General features: G+C 38.6%; 1 protein-coding gene across 3 annotated transcripts in view; it reads left to right on the top strand.

Annotated features, from left to right (window-relative positions):
- Window positions 1–21,387, top strand: part of Frmd3 (FERM domain containing 3) — a 197,013-nt gene that overhangs the window by 85,250 nt on the left and 90,376 nt on the right. For all 3 annotated transcript variants that reach the window (XM_055630140.1, XM_055630131.1, XM_055630149.1), the window contains one exon: window positions 13,956–14,034. In XM_055630140.1, coding sequence (XP_055486115.1) covers window positions 13,956–14,034 — 79 coding nt within the window. The remainder of the gene's footprint in view (window positions 1–13,955; window positions 14,035–21,387) is intronic.

The following is a 21,387-nucleotide window of genomic DNA, read 5'->3' as shown; positions in this document are numbered from 1 at the left end:
TCTTTTCATAAAAATTTATTTCTTTATTTTATTAATTACTTTACAAAGTTTATTCACTTTGTATCCCAACTGTACCCCCTCCCTCATGCCCTCCCAATCTCATTTCCCCCCCTTCTTCTCCTCCCATGCCCCTCCCCAAGTCCACTATAGGGGAGGTCCTCCTCCCTTTCCTTTTGACCCTAGCCTATCAGGTCTCATCAGGACTGTCTTCATTGTCTTCCTCTGTGACCTGGTATGGCTGCACTCCCCTCAGAGGTAGGTGATCAAAGAGCAGGCCACTGAATTCATGTCAGAAACAGTGCCTGTTCCCATTACTAGGGAAACCACCCAGACACTGAGCTGCCATGGGCTACATCTGAGCAGCGGTTCTGGGTTATCTCCATGCATGGTCCTTGGATAGACTATCAGTCTCAGAAAGGACCCCTGTGCCCAGTTTCTTTTTTTTTTCTCTCTCTCCTTGTGGAAGTTCTCTCCTCTCCAGGTCTTTCTATCTCTCTTCTTGCATAAGATTGTCTGCAGTCTTCCCAAAGTTTGGCTATGAGTCTCAGCCTTTGCTTCCATATCCTGCAGGGTAGAGTCTTACAGAGGCCCTCTGTGGTAGGCTCCTGTCTTATTCCCTGTTTTCTCCCTCTTCTGAAGTCATTCTTGTTTGCCTTTCTGATTGAAGATTGATCCTCTTACTCATGATCCTCCTTCTTTAGGTAAGTGACATGATTCTTTGGTTGAGTCACCTCTGCCAGAATCGATCTAAACTGCTGATTTTATGTATTTCAAGGAGAACCTGTAACAGATACCAAAGAAATACATTGCCTGCTCTTAAACTCTACCCCACCCTGTCTTGCGTAGTTTTCTGTCAACTTAACAAAAGCTAGGATTATCTGGCAAAAGGGAACTGCAATTCAGAAAATGCCTATATCAGACTTGGCTGTAAGAAAATATTAGTGAAAGATTTCCTTGATGAATAAAGCGGGAGGACCCAGCTGAGTGTCAGTGGCACCACACTTGGTAGGTCATCCTAAGTTGTATATGAAAGCCAACTGAGCAAGCTATAAAGAGCCATAAAGGGTTCTTCCGTGGCCTCTGCTTCAGTTTCTTCTTTGAGTTCCTATCCTGACTTTAGTTCTCCCCAACTAAAGCAAAAATCAGTACAAGGGCCACAAGATAATTCTTTAAAGACTTGGCCATGTTGTTTTTTGTCGGTTGTGGAAGTGTGTAGAAATCTGGTACACTGAGAGCTTAATAGAGTGTTGCCGGGACTTAGAAGATAATGCTGAGGGCAATGCAAGTGATAGAAAGCCTGGCTTGTGAAGTTCCGAGGGAAGTTTGGGTGTTCCTCAAAGACTCTATTAACACTGTTTACGTGACATTTTGAATAAAGTGCCTGTGATTCTGGTCAGGTAGGCCTGAAGAAACAGTTTTGTTTAAGAAAAGACTAAGACCACCAATGTGAAATGTTTGCCTTAAAGGGACACTGTTGGCTGGTTAGATGAGACTGAGAAATTAGCCATGATTAAGAAGAGACCAGCAACACTGATGCAGCCGAGAAAATATCATTTGTTAATGATAAAAAGCATCAGCTGAACAGAAAAGGTTGTGATCACTTAATACTTAACCTGGGATCTTTTAGAAAGCAAGTGTCGCATTTGTAGGCATTAAAGGCTTGTAGCCTAACAAATCAATGACATTTCTTATTTTCCTTTCTTCAAAGAATTCCAGAGAAGTGCTGTACAAGACCTATTCCAAGTGTAAGAATTGTCCTACAAACTGTCAGAGCTATGAATTTTAAGCTTGAACTTGGTTTATAGAAGACTGTAGGAGGGATATTTTTCTAACTAAAAGTCAAAAGTATATAATAGTGATAATGACTTTATGTGTGTTGCTGAAGTGATACTTTTCATTTTTTTTGTGACTCATTGAAGCAACTATGAGAAGTTTTCTTCATTTTAAGCATTAAGGAACTATGCTAAGTGATGTTTCTATCTCAAAAAAGTAGTATTTGTACTGTTCTCCAGCAGGGACCAAAAGTCACCACTTGACAGAGACCCAGGTGCCTTCCTTCTACTGATTCATTTTGACCTATCCAGACTACTCTGAGACCTGCCACTTACCTGCCTCAGCCCTTCCCCTCAGCCCACCCCCACCCACTATAGACTCACTGACATCTGGGGCCGGAGCCAGAGTACCCCTTATTCTATCTCTGTTACCTTTTGTGGAGCTGGACACTAAGTTCTATGTAAGAGAATTCCAAAATCATCCCTCCCACTGCGTACAAACCTAAACTTACCCTGTCCTCTGCACCGGGACTGTATATCATATAAACCCTAGAACACAGTGTCTCCATAACTGAAAACCAAGCATCATTCTTTTAATCAAAAAAAACCTGTCAGATTGAGGCTAGAGCAACCAAAGAAATAAACACCAATTTAATAAAGGCAAGACTAGTTTTGTATACCAAATAACACTGCAAACAGCATAACTCCAGATGCTGGTCCCAGCAAGAAAACACAAACAAACAATAAGAAAATAAGTCTCTTCTAGAAGACACCACCACTATTGTAGCATGCTGAAACACAAGAAAAGTAATTTATAATAACAATTATGAATATGTTTGAGGACTTTAAATTTGTATGAACGAGCCATTGTGGTGGCAGACACCTTTAATTCCAACCTTAATGAAGATCATGAAAACAGTTGAATGAAATGATAAAAACAATTCAAGATATCAAAGTAAAATTTTACAAAGAAATGGGATTGATTAAGAAAATCCAAACTGAAATAAAACTGTATTTGAGAATTTCAGGATATAAAATAATAAAGGTCAGAGGTCAGCCTTGATAGACTAAAGAAGGGGAAGTGAGAATATCAAATCTTAAAGACAAGGTAGAATAAATCGATAGCCAAGTCAAAACAAAGAACATGTTAAATCTGTAGAGAAAAAAAAAAGCCTAAAACACTCAGGGAACAAAGGATACAATAAAAAGACCAAACCTACAAATAATGGGCCTAAAGAAAAGAGAAGAAACTCAGGTCAAAGGCACAAAAAAATATTGGTAACAACATCATTGACTAAAAGTTTTCTAACTTAATAAAAGAGATGCCTATCAATGTGCAAGGGAAAACAGAAGACCAAGTAGACCAGGGCAACAAAGAAACTTCCTACAATACAAAATAATCAAAACTTTAAATGTAATGAACAACAGCAAAAATATATTAAAAGCTGCAAATGAAAAAACACCAAGTCACATATGACTATGGGTATATTAGAATAACATCTGACTTTTCTATTTTGTTTGTTTTGTTGCATTTTTTTTCTTTGAAAATTTCATGCATGTATACAATGTCTCCTGACCATATACAGCTTCACTCCACCATCCAACTCTCCCCAGGGCACCCATCACATTTCCCAACTTGATGACCTCTTGCTTTTTTGTTTATAAGTCAATGAGTACAACTAGGGCTGTCCATAAGCTCATAGATATGAGGTCATCCACTGGGATATGGTAAACCTACCACTGGCTACACTCCTAAAGAGAAATGATTCTCCTGCCTCAGCACTGGAAATAACCTCCTCAGTCCATGCTGGAGTTTTTAGCTTAATATTTTGCAGGTCTTATGTTGGTAAACACACTTCCTGTGAGATCATATATGTTATTTCCAGATGAAAGAATTTCATAGAATGCCTCCCTACCTTCTGGTTCTTACATTCTCTGAGACTCCTCTTTCTCAATGCTACATCAGCCTTAGGCATGGTGAGAAGCACAAATCTGTGTACACAAACACAAATTTTTAGCAGCTTTATAACATGACCATTTAGAAACAGCATCAATGGGTTGTCCCTTAGGACCCATGATTCCCCTATCTGTGGGTTTTGAGCCTGTGTACAGTATCAGGAATGAATTTCCTCCTATGGAGTAGGCCTCAATTCCAATCAAGAGACTGGTTGGCTCTCCACATAAGCAATTTTGCCACTGTTGCACAAGTGGCCACATCTTCAATGTATTGTAACATGAAAGCCAGAATGCCAAGAATGGAAGTCCTACAAACTCTGAAAGACCAAAAATACTGTTTTCTTCATTTCTTTTCCATTTCCCCCTACAGCTTACTTGCACCCTTGCTTTGCAACATATGAACATAGGCAACATAGATAGAATCACACATGCAAAAAAACTGAGATAAAACAATATTTCCCTACTATTTTCCTCTTTATTGTCCCCCACCCACCACACTCTATGTAACAAAGGTCCTCTTTTTTCTGTCCTGGTTTCTGTAGTTATTCCAGAGTATGTGCTTAAATCTAACTATTCAGAACACATGACTGACACTTGTCTTTCTGGGTGTGAATTACCTTACCCAATATGATCTTTTTTAAGTCCATCACTTACCTACAAAGATCATTTTTTCATTTTTCTTTACAGCTGAACAGTATTCCAATGTGCCTATATAACATTTTTCACTATCCATTCATCAATTGATGAATATTATGTTCACTTCCTAGCTAGTGTGAATAGAGCAGCAATGAATATGGCCAAGCAAGTATCTTGACAGGTTTATGTGTTGGATTGATTATTTAGCTTACTTTTTACACTGGATCTTTTAAGATCTTTTGCACTGAAACCCACAGTGGGTGGAGTAGTTTTCAACGACATAGACTGTGAATAAAGGATTCCTTTTCTCCACCTCACATTCAGCATTTGTTGTCAGTTGGTTTGCTGATCTCTACCATTCTGATTTGGGTAACATGAAATCTAATTGGTAAGAACAGTAAACATTTTTTTGAGATATTTCTTAGGCTTCTTTTTCTTTTTGAAAACCCTCTCTTGTATTAGCAGGCCTTCTTTATATACTCTAGCTATAATCCTCAGTAAAATGTACAGATGGTACTGACTCTGATTCTGTGGAAGTTCTCTTTACCCATTTGGTTGTTTTAGTGGTTTGGTGTTTTCTTTTGTTTTTGTTTTATGTTTTTGAGGGTTTTTTTGGGGGGGAGGTTGTTTGTTGGTTGGTTGGTGTTTTGTTTCGTTTTGGTTTGTATGCTGGGAAGATACAATGTTATGTTTTGAATTTAATGTTATGAAATTGAACTTGTCAGTTGGTGACCTTAAATCTTGGGCAAATTGAGTCCTATTTATAAAGTCTTTTCCTATGTCTACATCCTACCTATATCCCCTTCCAGCCATTTCAGTTCTCACATTTCTGTCTATAATCCACTTCAAGTTAGTTTCTGTACAAGGCAATCAATTCTAGTCTAATTTCATTTTACTCCCTGTGGGCATCCAGTTTTCCCATCAACATTTGTTGAAGATGCTTTTATTTCTCCAGCATAAGCTTTTGGCAGCTTTGTCACATATTGAGTGGCTGAAGTTATGTGTTCTCATTACAGAGGATCTACCAATCCATGAATATGGCATGTTTTTCCATTTTTCTACTCTCTTTCTCTGTCTTTCCTCAGAGCTTTAAAGTTTTCACCTCCTTGATTAGGGTTATTTCTAGATAATTTTATCGTATTTTTAGTGTAAGTGTCTCTGACTTCTTTCTCTATATGTTTGTTATTGTATAGAAAAACTGCTGATTTGTGTTCATTCTATGTCCTGACACACTGCTGAATTTCTTTACCATTTCTATGTTTTCTTACAGAATTTTCTTTTTTTTTCTTTATTTTTTTTTATTTTTTTATTTTTTTCTTATCACTTACATTTTATTAACTCTGTATCCCAGCCGTGTCCCAATCCCTCATTCCCTCCCAGTCCCTCCCTCCCGCCCTCCCTCATCTCCACCGTGCCCCTTTCCAAGTCCACTGATAGGGGGGACCTCCTCCCCATTCATCTGATCCTGTTTTATCAGGTATCTTCAGGACTGGCTGCAAAGCTCTCCTCTGTGGCCTAACAGGACTGCTCCTCCCTTGGGGGGTGGGGAGGCCAAAGAGCCACTCATTGAGTTCCCATTAGAAATAGTCCTTGTTCCCCTCACTATGGGAAACCAATTGGTTACTGAGCTACCACAGGCTACATCTGAGCAGAGGTTCTAGGTTATATCCATACATGGTCCTTGGTTGCATGTCAGTCTCAGAAAAGACCCTGTGCCCAGATATATTTGGTCCTTGTGGAGCTCCTATCCTTTCCCCATCAGACTAACTCCCCTTCTTTCTTATGATTCCCTGTACTCTGCCAAAGGTTTGGTCATGAGTCTTTGCTTTGAAAACACTGCTAGTTAGAGTCTTTTAGATGCACTCAGTAGACTCCTGTCATACTTTCAATGCACGTCCCATCTGTCTTTCTAAACTAGGATTGATCATCTTACCCCATGTCTGCTCTCTTGATTATCTTTTTTAAGTGTACAGATTTCATTATGTTTATCATATCTTATAGGTCTATATACCGTGTTTGTCTTTCTCCTTCTGGGATATTTCACTCAGGATGATCTTTTCTAGATCCCACCATTTGCCTGCAAATTTCATGATTTCTTCTTTTTTGATTGCTGAGTAGTATTCCATTATGTAAAAATACCACAATTTCTGTATCCATTCCTCCGTTGATGGACATCTGGGTCGTTTCCAGGTTCTGGCTATTACAAATAAAGCTGCTATAAACATGGTTGAGCAAATATCCCTTTTGTGTACTTGAGCAAACTTTGAGTATATACCTAGCAGTGGTATAGCTGGGTCTTGAGGAAGCACTATTCCTAATTGTCTTAGAAAGCGCCAGATAGATTTCCAGAATGGTTGTACCAGTTTACATTCCCACCAGCAGTGGAGGAGGGTTCCCCTTTCTCCACAACCTCTCCAGCATGTGTTGTCCTTTGAGTTTTTCATCTTGGCCATTCTGATGGGTGTAAGGTGATATGTCAAGGTCGTTTTGATTTGCATTTCCCTGATGGCTAATGAGGATGAACATTTCTTTAAGTGTTTCTCTGCCATTCATTATTCCTCTTTCGAGACTTCTCTGTTTAGTTCTGTTCCCCATTTTTTAATTGGATTACTTGGTTTGCTGCTTTTCAGCTTCTTTAGTTCTTTGTATATACTCGATATTAGTCCTCTGTCAGATAAAGGGTTAGTGAAGATTCTTTCCCAATCTGTGGGCAGGCGTTTTGTTTTGATGACAGTGTCCTTTGCTTTACCGAAGCTTTTCAGTTTCATGAGGTCCCATTTATTGATTGTTGCTCTTAGAGCCTGTGCTGTTGGTGTTCTGTTCAGGAAGTTGTCTCCTGTGCCAATGAGTCCTAGGCTGTTCCCCACTTTTTCTTCTAAAAGATTTAGAGTATCTGGTTTTATGTTGAGGTCTTTGATCCACTTGGACTTTAGTTTTGTACAGGGTGATAAATAGAGATCTATTTTCATTTTTCTGCATGTGGACATCCAGTTGGACCAGCACCATTTGTTGAAGATGCTGTCTTTTTTCCATTGTATGGTTTTGGCTTCTTTGTCAAAAATCAAGTATTCATAGGTGTGTGGTTTATTTCTGGGTCTTCTATGTAGTTCCATTGATCCTCCTTTTTGTTTTTATGCTAATTCCATGCAGTTTTTATTACTATTGCTCTGTAGTACAACTTGAGATCGGGGATGGAGATACCTCCAGATGATCTGTTGTTGTACAGGATTGTTTTGGAGATTCTGGGTTTTTTTGTTTCTCCATATGAAGCTGAGAATCTTTTTTTCAAGGTCTGTAAAGAATTGACTTGGTATTTTGATGGGAATTGCATTGAATCTGTAGATTGCTTTTGGCAGGATGGCCATTTTCACAATGTTAATCCTACCAATCCATGAGCACGGGAGATCTTTCCATCTTCTGAGATCTTCTTCAATTTCTTTCTTCAGAGACTTGAAGTTTTTCTCAAACAGGTCTTTCACTTGCTTGGTTAGTGTTACACCAAGGTACTTTATGTTATTAGTGGCTATTGTGAAGGGTGTTGTTTCCCTAATTTCCTTCTCGGCCCTTTTGTCTTTGGTATACAGGAGGGCTTCTGATTTTTTTGAGTTGATTTTCTATCCTGCCACTTTGCTGAAGGTGTTTCTCAGCTGGAGGAGTTCTCTGGTTGAATTTTTGGGGTCGCTCATATATACTATCATATCATCTGCGAATAGTGACACTTTGACCTCTTCCTTTCCGATTTGTATCCCCTTGATCTCCTTTAGTTGTCTTATTGCTCTGGCTAGGACATCCAGCGCTATGTTGAAGAGGTATGGAGGGAGTGGGCAGCCTTGTCTTGTCCCTGATTTCAGTGGTATTGATTTAAGTTTCTCTCCATTGAGTTTGATGTTGGCTATAGGCTTGCTGTATATTGTCTTTACTATGTTTAGATATGTGCCTTGTATTCCTGATCTCTCCAAGACTTTAAACATGAATGGGTGTTGGACTTTGTCAAATGCTTATTCACATCTAAGGAGATGATCATGTGTTTTTTCTCCTTCAGTTTGTTTATGTGGTGGATTACATTGATGGATTTCCATATGTTGAACCACCCTTGCATGCCTGGGATGAAGCCTACTTGGTCGTGGTGGATGATATCTTTGATGTGTTCTTGGATTCGGTTTGCAAGTATTTTATTGAGTATTTTTGCGTCAATATTCATAAGAGAGATAGGTCTGAAGTTCTCTTTTTTTGTTGGGTCTTTGTGTGGTTTAGGTATCAGGGTGACTGTTGCTTCATAGAATGAGTTTGGTAATGTACCTACTGTTTTTATTTTGTGGAATAGTTTGAGAAGAATTGGTGTGAGCACTTCTTTGAAGGTCTGGTAGAATTCCGCGCTGAAACCATCTGGCCCAGGGCTTTTTTTGGAGGGGAGACTGTGAATGACTGCTTCAATTTCCTTGGGGGATATAGGGCTGTTCAGTCTTTCTACCTGATCTTGACTTAATGTTGGAAGATGGAATCTATCAAGAAAATTGTCCATTTCATTTAGGTTTTCAAATTTTGTGGCATATAGGCTTTTGTAGTATGACCTAATGATTGTTTGAATTTCCTCTGTGTCTGTAGTTATGTCACCCTTTTCATCTCTGATTTTGTTGATTTGGATAGATTCTCTCTGCTTTTTAGTTAGTTTGACTAAGGGTTTGTCTATCTTGTTGATTTTCTCAAAGAACCAGCTTTTTGTTTCATTGATTCTTTGAATAGTTTTATTTGTTTCTAATTGATTGATTTTAGCCCTGAGTTTGATTATTTCCAGCTTTCTGCTCCTCTTGGGTGTATCTGCTTCTTTTTTTTCTAGGTTTTTCAGTTGGGCCATTAAGTTGTTTGTATGTGATGTTACGAATTTCTTCTTGCAGGCACTTAGTGCTATAAATTTTCCCCTGAGCACTGCTTTCAATGTGTCTCATAAATTTGGGTATGTTGTGCCTTCATTTTCATTCATTCAAAGACTATGAAGTCTTTAATTTCTTTCTTTATTTCTTCCTTAACCCAGCTGTCGTTGAGTAACAAGTTGTTCAGTTTCCATGTGCGTGTAGGCTGTTTGTTATTTCCGTTGTTGTTGAGGTCCAGCTTAAGTCCATGGTGGTCAGATAGAATACAAGGGATTATTTCAATCTTTTTGTATCTGTTGAGGCTTGCTTTATGACCAACTATATGGTCTATTTTGGAGAAGGTTCCATGTGGTGCTGAAAAGAAGGTATACTCTTTTGAGTTTGGATGAAAAGATCTGTAGACGTCTATTAGGTCCATTTGATTTAGGGTCTCTGTAAGTGTTTTTTTTTCCAAGAACCTTGTATGAATGTAACCTAGAACCTCTGCTCAGATGTAGCCTGTGGTAGCTCAGTAACCAATTGGCTTCCCATAGTGAGGGGAACAAGGACTATTTCTAATGGGAACTCAATGAGTGGCTCTTTGGCCTCCCCACCCCCCAGGGGAGGAGCAGTCCTGTTAGGCCACAGAGGAGAGCTTTGCAGCCAGTCCTGAAGATACCTGATAAAACAGGATCAGATGAATGGGCAGGAGGTCCCCCCTATCAGTGGACTTGGAAAGGGGCACGGTGGAGATGAGGGAGGGAGGGAGGGACTGGGAGGGACTGGGAGGGAATGAGGAATCAGGACACGGCTGGGATACAGAGTTAATAAAATGTAACTGATAAGAAAAAATAAAATTAAAAAAAATAATAACGTGTCATGACTACAACTTACTAGTTTTATCTATGATTACATTCACAAAAAAGTAAGGAGATATCAGAACACAGTGTATTTTTTTTTTTTGCTTGTCACAAGCCACATCACATGTGAAAATAATTAAGATTTACATGTTGTGAAGATTAAGTACTAAGGAGTCACCAGGACCCCATATTTAAGGAAGCACAGAGCTGCCATAGAAAAACTTTGTTTAGAGCACTTGAAAATGTCTCCTAGTAGAAACAGAGAGAAGAATTGTGGGTAGTTTTTTTTTATTTTTTAATTTTATTTTAGAAAAGACTCAAGTCTTTTAAGGCTGTAATGATGGCTGAGTGTTTAAGATTATTTGTTTTTCTTGCAGAGGACCTGGGTTATTTCTCCAGCATCCTACATTCCAGCAAAAAGTCTGTAACTCCAAGTCCAGGGAATCCTATGTCCTCTTCTGGCTTCTGCAGGCACCAGCACAAAAGAGATGTGCATACACACATGAAGGCCAAATAGTCATATGCATAAGATAAATAATTTTTTTAAAATATTTAAAGAGAGAAAAGACTGTAGTGCTAGGAGCACAGTTTTCTAATTAGGCAGAATTCTCACATGACAGAGGTAGCCTTTGCATTAGAGTGAAAGTGACTGGGTAGAGGTGTTCCTTCACTCAGATGTACTCAAAGATGGTAACTGTGAAACTATGTCTTTCTTTGTGTGATCACTAGTTTTGATTTGTGTGTGATGAACTTAGATGTGTGTTACACCCAACTGTAGGGCATGATAAGTCCATATCCTAAAAGATTATGCCCCTACTTGTAGAAAACCTATAGAACAGTTTGCATCCAGTCAGAAAATTTAATTTTCTGTGTCTTTGAAAATTTTTTCCAGTACATATTGGCCCAGGCATTCCACTTTTAGACTGCATTATGACCTACACAAAATAATGAATACCACAAAATATTTAATTGTAAAACTTTGAAAGTAACTAGAATGAAAATTTCTGGCTAATATGTGAGTAAATTTGGATTTACACATAATATAAGCTATTGCAGCTTATGGGAAATGAGTTATATAGATATTACATATACCCTACTGGAGGAAGGGGCATGTAAAGCTTTATATGATAAAAATAAAAGAAACATGCATTGTTTGATTTAATTTTGAGAAAGTAAATAAAAGATGCCTCCATGTGTATGAGTATATAAGAATATATATGAATGAGATCATAAAACTCATACAAGTGAAGTGGAAGTTTCTGGTTTCCTTGCAAACTCAGTTGTATCATGTGAATATGTTGTTTTGGTTCCAAGTATGGAATATGGGAATGTTTTTACCCTGTGGATAACAACCCCTGCATAAAATAACTCCTGTGAGAGGGCACATGATTATTGGTAAACTGAAAGCTACCCAGTGTGAGGAGGCTGCAAAATATCCTTTTGTGGACTTTAAGAAGGGTTAGATAGAAGCCCACAGACATCGAGACAATGATCTCTGCATCTCTACGCTTTTTCACTGTTATGGTTCACATCCTTCACTGGTCCTCACACAGAAATTTGCTCCAGAGAAACCCCTATGCTGCTTTGGTGTAATTCTGCAGCTTCAGTGGACTCTGCCATTTGTGTGGAGTCTAGCCACTTCTACTGAATACTTCCATCGCTGCTGATGCATGTTGCTGTTGCTGCTTTGCTGTTTGACTAGACTGATGGTACCCTGACAACTGAGATTAGTAATTCCCAAAGAACCCATCAACCTTTAATAGCAGGAAGTAAACCCTCTGCTAGGTCTATAGCCCCTTTCTCTACTAATCTTCATAAGGTCAGGGGTTGGAAGGGAGATAAACATGTTTAAGAACTTTAAATAAAATAGGTGTTAAAAAATCTAAGCCTACATAGAAGAATATAAAAAAATTATTAATAGTAGGAGGAGAGATGGTATTTGGTACGATCTTAAACAATGAAACATCAGGAACAGAGACAACCTAAAGGAGGATGGACTACCTATCATTCTATTTATTGGACATTATTCTATGTATCTATCTAAAAATCTTAGAAAGAAAACTTTAACAAGAGATAAAGATGGAAGTAATACAGAAAATAGAGAAAAGTCTCTTAAATCTTCAGTTCAATTGTTTTTCTAGTAAAAACAGTTTTCTGTTATAAAACAGTACAAATGTTTTATAATGAAAATCATAATTTTTCGTAATTTAAAGATGATTTTCAAAAAATCAAACTCTAGATAATGTTCAATGATAAAATATTTTATGTTCTAGATATGAAATGAATGACTTAAGACTCACTTGTAGTTTTCTAAGTTGCATTATTGCCTTATGAAAAGTGTCCATTTTTCATAATAAAGAAAATATACCACCTCTCATGGTATGTATTTCTATGTATGGTGTGTATAGTACACGCATGTACCTCTGTACATGCCTTTGGACGCCTGAGAAAGACTTTGTCTTTTTGTTGTTGTTTTCTACCTTTTGGTGGGGGGAACAGGCTCACTTGCTGAACCTGAAACTTACTATTTGGCTAAGTGTACTAGCCAACAAACTCAGGAACCTTCATAGTCTGAAGGCTAGGATTTGCAAAGCTATGCCGACTTTTGTGTGTGGTAGGAATTTGATCTCAGGTCCTCTTGCTTTCACAGTAAGTGCTCTTCTCATTAATCATCTATTCATTCTCTCCTTTCTTTAATTAGAATTTACTATGATTACTATTTTAAAGATAGGGTCTTACTACTTAGCTCTCATTCACATAGAACACTGCTTTGTCTGAAATGCCTGATGATTTTCCTGCCTCTGTTTCCTGAGTCCTAGAATGCAGATAGGCATCAATGCATCAATACCTTTCTTTCTTAAATATAAAACATAGGGTCATGTTGGTAGCAATAACTTAAGAAATTTACTGACAGGAAAACAGCATACTGACTCCTGTGTGATTGTGAGTATGTACTCATTTCTGTGTGTATTCACATTTTCTTCCCTAATATAATAGCACTGTTCTTATGATGTGTATATTTTCCATTCAATTATTTTAGTTATAGTTATTTTATTTATGGGGTAGGGCATGTGAAGATCAGAAAACAACTTGCAGGAGTTGGTTCTCCACATGCAGGTCTCAGGGACTGAACTCAGGTCATCAGACTTGGGGACCAGCTTCTTTACTTGCCAAGCCAACTCATCAGCTCAACTCTGAAATCAGTGCAATAATTATTTACCATATGAATTTTATTTATTATACAGCCAAATTTAAACTGGTAGTACTTTTTATGAAACAAATTTGATTACATCCAGAATAGCTCAGATACTGTGAACTGTCTGGTGATGATTTAACTCCTGCTTATCTTGAAAGAAGAATTAGAGAATAAAATTCCATTTAACCTCATATGTAGATAGTAATAAAAACCAACAAATATTATGTGGCTGACTTCTTAAAAACATAATAATACCTGAAAGACACCATCTTTTTCACTTAAGAACACATGTATAACAGCAATTTTCCACTTCATGCATTAAAAATTATTTCATGCATTCAAAACCTGAATGGTACTTTTTGACATTTTGTCTTTCACATGAGGGTATAAAGTATCAGAGGAGAAAATATCCTCTTCCTGTGTTATGAAGAGATGAAGGGATGAAGGTGAGTTGTGATGGGGAAAGACAGACTTTTTGCCTTGTTTACTTGTATTCTGCATTTACTCTGTTAAATACTTTGTTTGAGTCACCATCATATTATCCTCCTAGGCATTCTATTGGCCTCTTTCCTTCAACATTCCTCCCTTCCCTGCTAGTTGGTTCCTTCATTGCTGAAATTCCTGTGTGTGTTGGAGTCTGTGATGTTTTGCCGCTTATCTCATGTCTTTTTTTATGATGTTTCAGCTCATCCACCATACACCATGTGCTTTAGAGTGAAATTCTACCCACACGAACCCTTGAAGATTAAAGAAGAGCTTACAAGGTATTTTTCTTTTTCTGCATATTTACTTTACCACTTGTATCCAGTCAGAGTCTATGCTGCCTAATAGGCTAGTCATTCTTATTATCTCAATCACAACACCTCTAGGAAACAGGCTCCAGAGTCAGCATTGTGCTCCTCTTATTCTTCATGGTCTTGGATAGAGAACCAGAAAGTATTATCTGTACAAGAAAGCAATGGTTACGAGAGGGAGGCTCTCTGAGAAGAAGAAGATGAGTATCCTTTAGATGTGAACAAATGCAGAGGGCAGCCCTAGTTTGTCTTTTGGATTTTTTAAGCCTTTCTGGAACAGCAAGATTTGTGGACAGAGTGGACAGTTAACTGTTCTGCTTTCTATATTTGCTAAATTACAACTGCCAAGGAGACTTCCCTTCACTTGTACACTCTTCTCAGCCCCAATCCATTAATTCTCTGACTATTTCTTTTCCACCTCCCTCTCTCTCCTCCCCTCCCTCTGCTAGGTTTATGTTCAGTTAATCTTGGAGCTTTGTTTCCCTAAAAATTTTGATAAAAGTTGCTGAAGAGAACTCCAGGGTAGCCACCTTCTAGATAGATAGGTGAAAGAACCGTCATGCCCATAGCTCTTGATAAGGTTATAATTTGGTAGTATCCAAATTGTCATATGTAATTATGTATAACAATAATCTTCTTAGATTCTACAGAAAGAAAAATATATGTTATTGTGATTATTAATAGGTGGAAGGTGAAGGTCTTGGCAGATTTTGAGGCTTACCTACAATCATTACATTTCTCCCTTCACTTTTCTTCTAAGCCCTTCCAAGTACCTGTTGTCTCTGCTCTCTTTCAGATTCATGTCCTCTTTTTTTACTAATTGTTATTTCATGCATAAATGTATATGTGTGAATATGTATACTTCTACTTTTAATTTGTCCAGTCCATATAATGTTAATTGTTTCTCAGTTTTCAGAGTAACCATGTGGTACTGAACAAATAATTGGTGAAGAAACTTTGAACATACATCACAATATAAAATAAAGAATGAGGCTGTTGTTGTTGAGAAAAGTCTCATTCAATAATTAAATAATACAAAATTATAGTTAATGACTTTAATGTCTGTCAGTATTTTGTTTTTCTGTCTAAATGATATTTTATTTTGTCTAAATGCCACATCTTTTATTTATTCATTAGTTAGTGAACATATACTGAATACCTTTATGTACAAATTTTGATGAAAGCTCCTATCTTGATTTAGTTGGGAACAGGGTAGCATTTAAAAATAAAAAATAAAAAATAAACCAACATAACTAAAACAATTCTTTAGAAATAAAAAAAAACAACTGCTGAAGATATCACCATCCTTGATTTCAAGCCATACTACAAAGCAATAATAATAAAAAAAAATAAACAAATTAAAACAACCATGGTATTGGCATAAAAACAGACAGGTTGATAAATGGAAACAAATCAAAGACCTAGAAATAAGCCTACACACCTACAGACACCTGATTTTTGATGAAAAAAAGCCAAAACCATACAAAAAATAAAAAGGGCATCTTCAACAAATGCTGCTGGTGTAACTGGATGTCTGCATGTAGAATACACATAGATCTATATCTATTACCCTGCACAAAATTCAAGTCCAAGTGGATCAAAGACCTCGACATAAATCTGAATATACTAAGCCAGGTGTGATGGCAGATGCCTTTAGTCCCAGCACTCAGGGAGGCAGAGGCAGGTGAATTGCTGTGAGTTCAAGGTCTACAGATTGAGTCCAGTAGAGCAAGGCTACTCAGAAAAACCCTGTATTGAAAAATTAAAAAAAAAAAAAACTGGTTACACTAACTCCATTAAAAGAGAAAGTGGGAAATAGCCTTGAATGCATTGGCACAGGAAACTACTTTCTGAACACTAAGATCAACAATTATTAAATGTAATTGAAGTTTTGGTTTCTTTGTAAACTCAGTTTGTTTTAATCCCAAGTGTTGGATTTTAGTTGGGCTGTAGTCTGTTCACACCTGTTAATTGCCTCATGCAGAGTGTGGCTTTTGCCAGCTGATAATAGCCTTACATGTGCGGCATGAAAAGGGGTGTGGTTTAGGGCTTAGATGTTATAAACTGAAAGCCCAGAAAGAGAAAGCTGGCATGCGGTGTTGGTGTGTGATGTTAGCAGTTTGGAGAGGCCTGAGAGATGGACAGTGTGGCCTTTTGGAGCAAACAGCAGAGAGAAACACTTATAGGTACAGTGGCTTGAAGACTGCTGACTGTATCTGCTATCAATAAAGATTTGTATAGAGTCCTAAATAAAAAAAATTAAAAAAAAAAAACCCTCATCCCTAAACCTCCAGGAGAAGTAAAGGTGCCCTCTCTCCTCACTAACTTTTTCCTACATAGGATTGGGAGGTTGGAGGAGAGGTTGATGCCTCAACACCCCAAATAGAGTTTTTAAAAAGAGTATTCCAGATAAATGGGGAATCATGAAAATGAAAAGTTTCTGTAAGACAAAGAAAACCATCAATAGGACAAAGTGGCAGACTACAGAATTGAAAATTTCTTCAACCCTACATCCAACAGAGGGCTAAAATATAAAATATATAAAGAACTCAAGAAATTAAACACCAGCAAACCAAATAACCTGATTGAAAAATGAGGTTCAGAATTAAACACAGAATTCTCAACACAGGAATCTCTAATTGTCGAGAAGCACTTAAATAAATGTTCAACCTCTAAAAGAGAACATATAAATCACACTAGGAAGGGGAGATAGAATGGACAGAGATAGTGGCTGAAGAGAGGGAACAAGATAAGAAAGGGGCACAGAGGAGGGTGAAGAACAGACATAGGGACAGCAAGGTCAAGAGATCAGAAGCCCTGTAGAGAAACAAGAAATGAGGGTAGGATTATTTCTGTGACAATCTGGAGACCAGTGTCAGGGTAGGCTCCTGGGAGGATATGAGGGGTACTCAAGCAGAGACTCCTCGTAGCAGAGGCCATAGAGCACACCCACTAACTAGACTAGTCTCCTAGCAAAGGAATGGGAACACCAACCCACCCACAAAAACTTTGACCCAAAATTTGTCCTACCTACAGGATGTACAGGGATAAAGATAAAGCAGATAGAGCAGAGATTGAGGGAATGCTCAAACAATGCCTGGCCCAACCGAAGACCCACTCTATTGGACAGTGCCACCCCTGACACTATAAATGATGCTCTGCTAAACTTGCAGACAGGAGTCTGACAGAGTTGTCCTCTGAGAGTTACTACCCAGCAGTGCCTCAAAACAGATGCTGAGACTTAGAACCAAACATTGGGTGATGCGTAGGGTGTCTTGTGGAAAAGTGGGAGGAAAAAGAAAAGAACCTGGAGGTGACAGGAGCTCCACAAGAAAACCAACTGAGTCCATGAACCAGAGACTGGAACATCAACCAAGGACCATGCACTAATTGGATCTAGGCCCCCTATAAAGATTTAGCAGATGGGCAGCTTAGACCTCATGTGGGTCCTCTAGTAAAGGAAGTAGAGATTGCATCAGACATGGACCCACTTGCCAGCTTTTTGATCACTTTTCCCTGGCAGGTCTGCCTTGCCAGGCCACAGGGGAGGAGGATATGCTCAGTCCTGATGCAACTTGATGAGCTGGGCTGGATGGGAAAGGGAGCTCCTCTTTTCTGAAGAAAAGGAGAGAGAATGGGCTTGGGAGGGGGGGAGGAATGGTACTACAACTATGTAAATTGAACACAAAATTAAAAATTTTTTAAAAGGGACATTAAATTATCATTTATTGATCAGAAACAAAAGAAATATTCATTATCCTTAGGTATCAGGGAAATGCAAATCAAAATGACTTTGAGATTCCATCTTACATTGCTGGTGGGAGTACAAACTTGTACAACCACTATGAAAACCAATCTAGAGATTTCTCAGAAAATTTGAAATAGCTCTATCTCAAAACCCAGCTATACCACTCCTTGCCATAAACCCAGAAAATGCCCCCACCATACCACAAGAACACCTGTTCAACTATGTTCATAGCAGCTTTATTCGTAATAGCCAGAAACTGGTAACAACCCATATTCCCTCAACCAAAGAATGGGAAAAGAAAATGTGGTACATTTATACAATTGAATACCATTCAACTATTAAAAACTAAGAAATCTTGAAATTTACAAACAAATGGACAGAACTAGAAAAGATCATTCGGAGTGAGGTAACCCAGACTCAGAAAGACACACATGGTATATATTCACTCATACGTGGATATTAGCCATAAAATACAAGATAACCCGCTACAGTCTATAGACCCAAAGAAGCCAAGGAGGGCTCAGAGGAGGATGTGTGAATCTCACTCAGAAGAGGAAATAAAATAGACATCTGAAGTAGATAGTAGGAGGGGACTGGGTGGGAAAGGGGATAGGGAGGGTAATGGGGTGAGAGTGGGAATCAGATGCATGGAGAATTGGGGGAGACCAGGAGAAAGAACAGAAGTTGGTAAGGGGTGCATCTCTGGGACAGGAGAGGCTCCCAGGAGTCTATTGGGTACTTGAGACTCCTAGCAAAGGGGATTAAGAAGCCTGAAGCTGCTATCACCTGTAGCCAGGTAGGACTTCCTGTGGAGGGAGGGGGACACAACCCAACCATAAAACCTTCCATCCAAATTTGTCTTGTCTATCAGAAGTGTAGGGATTAAGATGGAGCAGAGATTGAGGAAATGGCAAATCAATGACTGGCCCAACTTAAGACCCACCACATGGAAGAGAGCCAGCCCCTGACACTATAAATGATACTCTGCTATGCTTGCAGACAGGAGCCTAGCTTAACTGTCTTCTGAAAGGTTTCATTCAACAGCTGATGGAAACAGATGCAGAAACCCACACTCAAAGAATAGACTGAGCTTGGGGAGTTCTGTGGAAGAGAGGGAAAAAGGATAGAGGGAGTTGGAGGGGTCAAGGATACCACAAGAAGGCCACAGAGTCAACCAATCTGGACCCATGTTGGCTCTCAGAGACTGAAACACCAGCCAAAGAACATGCATGGGAGACCTAGACCCCCTACACATATGTACCAGATGTACAGATTGATCAACAGAATGGAAGTAAGGGCTGTCTCTGTTTCTGTTGCCTGCCTCTGGATCACTTTTCCTTAGCTGGGCTGCATTGTCAGATATAAGTGGGAGAGGATGTGCTTAGTCCTACTGACTTGAGTTGTCCTGATGGGTTGATACCCTTACAGAGAACTCCCGTTCTGGTCCTGATGGTGGCACTGGAAGTAAAGTAAAGAAGAGGCTAGGATCAAACTGTAAAATGATTAAATAAATTAATTTTTTAATAAAACATATAGAATGTGTTTTTCTATAATTTTATTTTTTAATTTTTTTAATAATTTTGTAAATGAATTTTCATCATGTTCAATCTCCCTTCTCCAACTATTCCTAGATCCACTCCCCTTCCCTTCCCGTCCAATTTTGTGTCTGTTTTCCCCCAATTAAGACCAATTTATCCTATGCAAATATTCTTGGATGTGTGGCCTTTCACTAGAGCATGGTGAACTACAAGGGGCTACATTCTTAGAAAAAATAAATGAATAGCCCTTTACCAGCAGATAACAATTGTCAATAGCTCTTTGCCTGGTGATTGGGCTTCATAGCTAATTCCTCATTTCATGCTGAAATTTTCACTGTTTTGGACTCAACAAGTCTTATGCCTACTATCACAATCACTTTGAGTTAATATGTACAGCTCCTTGCTGTGCCCAAAAGACAATGTTTCTTTGTAGTCATCCACATCTGGCTCTTACAGTATTTCTGTCATCTTTGGAAAAATTGGGAGTGATATACATGTTCCATGTAGAACTGAATATTCTGCAGTCTCTTATTTTTTTGCATCTCATCCAGTTGTGGGTCTCTGGTGATCATCATCTTGTATAAACAAAAGCATCTTCTCTGATGAAGGTTGAGAGGTACCTTAATCTATAAATGTAATGAGAAATCATCATGAGTTGGATTAGTACAATATACACTAAGCAGAATAAAAGAAGTAAGTTCTCTTCTATGGCCTGTTGTGTCTAGTAAGGTCTTTGTTAACTGCATTTTAATTCTTTTTATGTATGAGTATAGGTATATGAACCTTCTATAAAAGAATATTTTATATAGTTTTCCATATAACATTTTGGGAAAGTCTTTTGTTATTTTTCCCTCCTGGTTTTCCTCTTATTCTCTGTCCTTCCCTTCCCCATATCTATTTATCCCTTCTTGTTCCATAACTCCCTCTTTACCCTTCATACCAGTTATTTTTTTTACATTTTTTTATTTTTTTTATTAATTACACTTTATTCATTTTGTATTCCCCCATAAGCCCCTTCCTACTCCCCTCCCGGTCCCACCCTCCCCCCCTTCTGCATGCATGCCCCTCCCCAAGTCCACTGATAGGGGAGGTCCTCCTCTCCTTCTTTCTGATATTAGTCTATTAGTTCTAATCAGAAATGGCTGCATGGTCAGGGTTCTAGGTTATCTCTACGGATAGTCCTTGGTTGGAGTATGAGTCTCTGGGAAGTTCCCTGTGTTCAAATTATCTTGTTCTGTTGCTCTCCTTGTGGAGTTCCTATCCTCTCCAGCTTTTACTATTTCCCACTTCTTACATAAAATTCCATTCACTCTGCCCATCAGTTGGCCATCAGACTCAGCATCTGCTTTGACAGTCTGCACTGCAGAGGCTTTCAGAGGCCCTCTGTGGCAGGTTCCTAGGTTGTTTCCTGTTTTCTTCTGGCTTTCAGAGGCCCTCTGTAGCATGTTCCTAGGTTGTTTCCTGTTTTCTTTTTCTTCTGATGTCCATCCTCTTTGCCTTTCAGGGTGGGAATTGAACATTTTAGTTAGGGTCCTCTCTTTTGCTTAGTTTGTTTAGATGTACAGATTTTAGTGCGTTTGTTCTATGTTGTATGTTTATATGAGTGAGTATATACCGTGTGTGTCTTTTTGCTTCTGGGACAATTCACTCAGGATGATTCTTTCCAGGTCCCACCATTTACCTGCAAATTTCATGATTTCCTTATTTTTCATTGCTGAGTAATACTCCATTGTATAGATGTACCACAGTTTCTGCATCCATTCTTCAGTTGAGGGGCATCTGGGCTGTTTCCAGCTTCTGGCTATTACAAATAAAGCTGCTACAAACATGGTTGAGCAAATGTCCTTTTTGTGTACTTGAGCCTCTTTTGGATGTATGCCTAGGAGTTAGGTATGTCTGGATTTTGAGGAAGCGCTATTCCTAGTTGTCTGAGAAAGTGTCAGATTGATTTCCAGAGTGGTTGTCCAAGTTTACATTCCCACCAGCAGTGGAGAAGGGCTCCCCTTTCTCCACAACCTCTCCAGCATGTGTTGTCAC

Source organism: Psammomys obesus, unplaced genomic scaffold (genome assembly GCF_907164565.1).
Source record: "Psammomys obesus unplaced genomic scaffold, mPsaObe1.curated_primary_1811, whole genome shotgun sequence".
In the NCBI taxonomy this organism is placed as follows: domain Eukaryota; kingdom Metazoa; phylum Chordata; class Mammalia; order Rodentia; family Muridae; genus Psammomys; species Psammomys obesus.
Note: the sequence above shows the minus strand (reverse complement) of the source record. Positions and strands in the feature narration are given on the sequence as shown.